General features: G+C 22.3%; 1 protein-coding gene across 1 annotated transcript in view; it reads right to left on the reverse strand.

The window, feature by feature from the left end:
* LOAG_07841 (hypothetical protein) overlaps window positions 1-607 on the reverse strand; it is a gene marked incomplete at its 5' end in the record, with an annotated part of 8054 nt that extends 7447 nt beyond the window's left edge. The window contains one exon of the mRNA XM_020447546.1: window positions 488-607. Coding sequence (XP_020302235.1) covers window positions 488-607 — 120 coding nt within the window. The remainder of the gene's footprint in view (window positions 1-487) is intronic.
* Between the last annotated feature and the right edge of the window lie 1809 nt (window positions 608-2416).

Below are 2416 nucleotides of genomic sequence, written 5' to 3' on the forward strand. Positions count from 1 at the left end.
TTTGATTTGAAATTATCATAAAGTATATATGTTGTTTTTTTTTCTCTCTTTTTTTTCATATACAAAACTCTATGCTTTATTTTTCAAAAATTTGATGAGATTTTTTAAAATCCAATCGAAAATATTGAATTTGAAGTTTGTTCAATTCTTTTTCAGTACATTCATTTCTTCAAATATTTAATGCCACAGAGAAATGAATATGTAAACCCAATCACATTGTACAACTACTATTGCTCAAATAGTAACTAAAGAGAAAAGTAAACAGTGATAAAAATGTTGAATGTTATTAACCACTATCATTTCTGTTATTTATTCCTATTGCTTTTTCTTTTTTCTTTTTTTCAAGTATTTCTCAAATTAATTTTATTCAAAAATATAAATGAAAAATGCATTACTACTGTGTTAAATTTTCTTTAAATTAAAAATATAGAAATTAAATTTATTTAAAATTTATTAAAAAAAAAAGATGGTAATATTTTGGATTAACCCTTAAATTTTGTGATACTTCATCATCATCCTTGTCCATATAAGTATTGATAAGAAACTGTGACACCTGAGTACCCGATTTAGATGATTCCGCGAAATGTACAAGCTCTTTGTTGAGCATTTTACGAAACTGAAAAAGAAAAAAAAAAGGAAGAAAAAATGAACAATTAAATGTGATAATTTTAAAGATTATCAATTTTTCTTTTTATCTTTTTTTCGTCTTATCAATTCATAATTAAATGATAAGAAATGTATGGCAAAAGGTAAATGAATGAATGAAAAATGATTAAATGGAATAAGGAAGTTACCCATTCTTCATTTTATATCAATTAAAAAGAAATTGGAAAAATGACTGTGATATGAAAATTAAAACAAAAAAAAAAAAGGAAATGGAAGAATTGCAGATAATTGAAATATATGGAAGGAAAATGAACTTGGAGAAAACAACAGATCCCTAATTTTAATGATTAAATTATTATTGAGATTAATTCATTCATTCATTCATTTACGCTTTAACTAAATGAATAAATAATTAAATACCAGTTGACTATTTCAATAAATAAATTACATTTCATATAATTATATCTGTTAGGAATTAAAATAAACTTTAGTAAATATTTTTGTTTCATAGGAATGAATAAAATAAACTTAAAGGAAACAATACATTCTTAATTTTGATGGTGGAATAATTATTGAGAATAATTTATCCATTCATTCATTAATTAATTAATTTTCATTAAATTTGCCAAATCTATTATTAGAATAAAAATTCCGAATGACGATAATTTTAAAGCTTACAACCTACATCGTTTTGCTTAACGATTAGTTAAGGATCATTTTTCTCTGCTTAATGATCAATTAAATAATCCTTTCATAATTCAAATTCGAATTTAACTAACCGACATATAACTTTATCAGTTAATAGATTTAACAATACTTAACATTATCAATAAAATAAAAATGAAAGAAAAAGTAAAAAAAAAAAGGAAAAAAAACTCATAAATATATATCATTGCGAAAAGTAAAATCGTATAAAATATGCGCAAATTATCTGATAAGCTAAAATTGTCGCAATCCATGCCGCATATATGAAAAAATATTTGTTAGAGGGATTGATTTAATACGATTAAGTTGCACATTTTGTAATACCTCGAGGGGAAGCCTTAGGCATTATTTAAATTATCCTTAGAATATATGTCAATTAAAGCATGCTGTCATTTCATTTTGAAAAATTATTTGCAAAGAAAAAGAAATAATTTTAAACAAAAAAAAAAAAAGAAAAAAGGAAAAACGAAAAACAGAAGGAATGGATGAAAAATCAACACTTATAATTATTTGTCACAACTAATTGAAATATGTCAAAATGTCACATATTATTATCCATTTATCATTATTTATGTTTATTCAATTTGATGCAAACTTATCAATATATCGATATTTATGGATATAAATAAAATTTGTACTAGAAATTAATCTTATGAAAATTGTTATATAAATTTTAATAAAATTCATCAAAACATAACTGAAATATGTATTAACGATGTCAATTTGTAAAAAAAAAAAAAAAAAACAAATTTCGTTTAATAAATAATTTTTAAAGTATAAAATAATGAAAAAGAAAAAGAAATAATAATGAGCTGTAATACGAGAAATTTCATTAATAACAATAATTGATAAATATATTACCAATCATTTATCAATGATTATCACATTTATTTGTAATAAATTAATCAGGTAATCATTTATGCAAATTTTTGCTGACAATCTCTAGAAAAATTCGTTTCGCTAAGACAAATAATTAGCAATGAGAAGATGAATGTGCTTCCTTTTTCTGTCATTTTGAAATTTTAAAATCAATGAATCATTCTTGCCATTTCATAGTTAAGTGTGATCAAAATACAAAAACAAACAATCAATAGTTCAGGATTGG

The sequence above is a fragment of the Loa loa genome, assembly GCF_000183805.2.
Source record: "Loa loa unplaced genomic scaffold supercont3.559, whole genome shotgun sequence".
Taxonomy (NCBI): Eukaryota; Metazoa; Nematoda; class Chromadorea; order Rhabditida; family Onchocercidae; genus Loa; species Loa loa.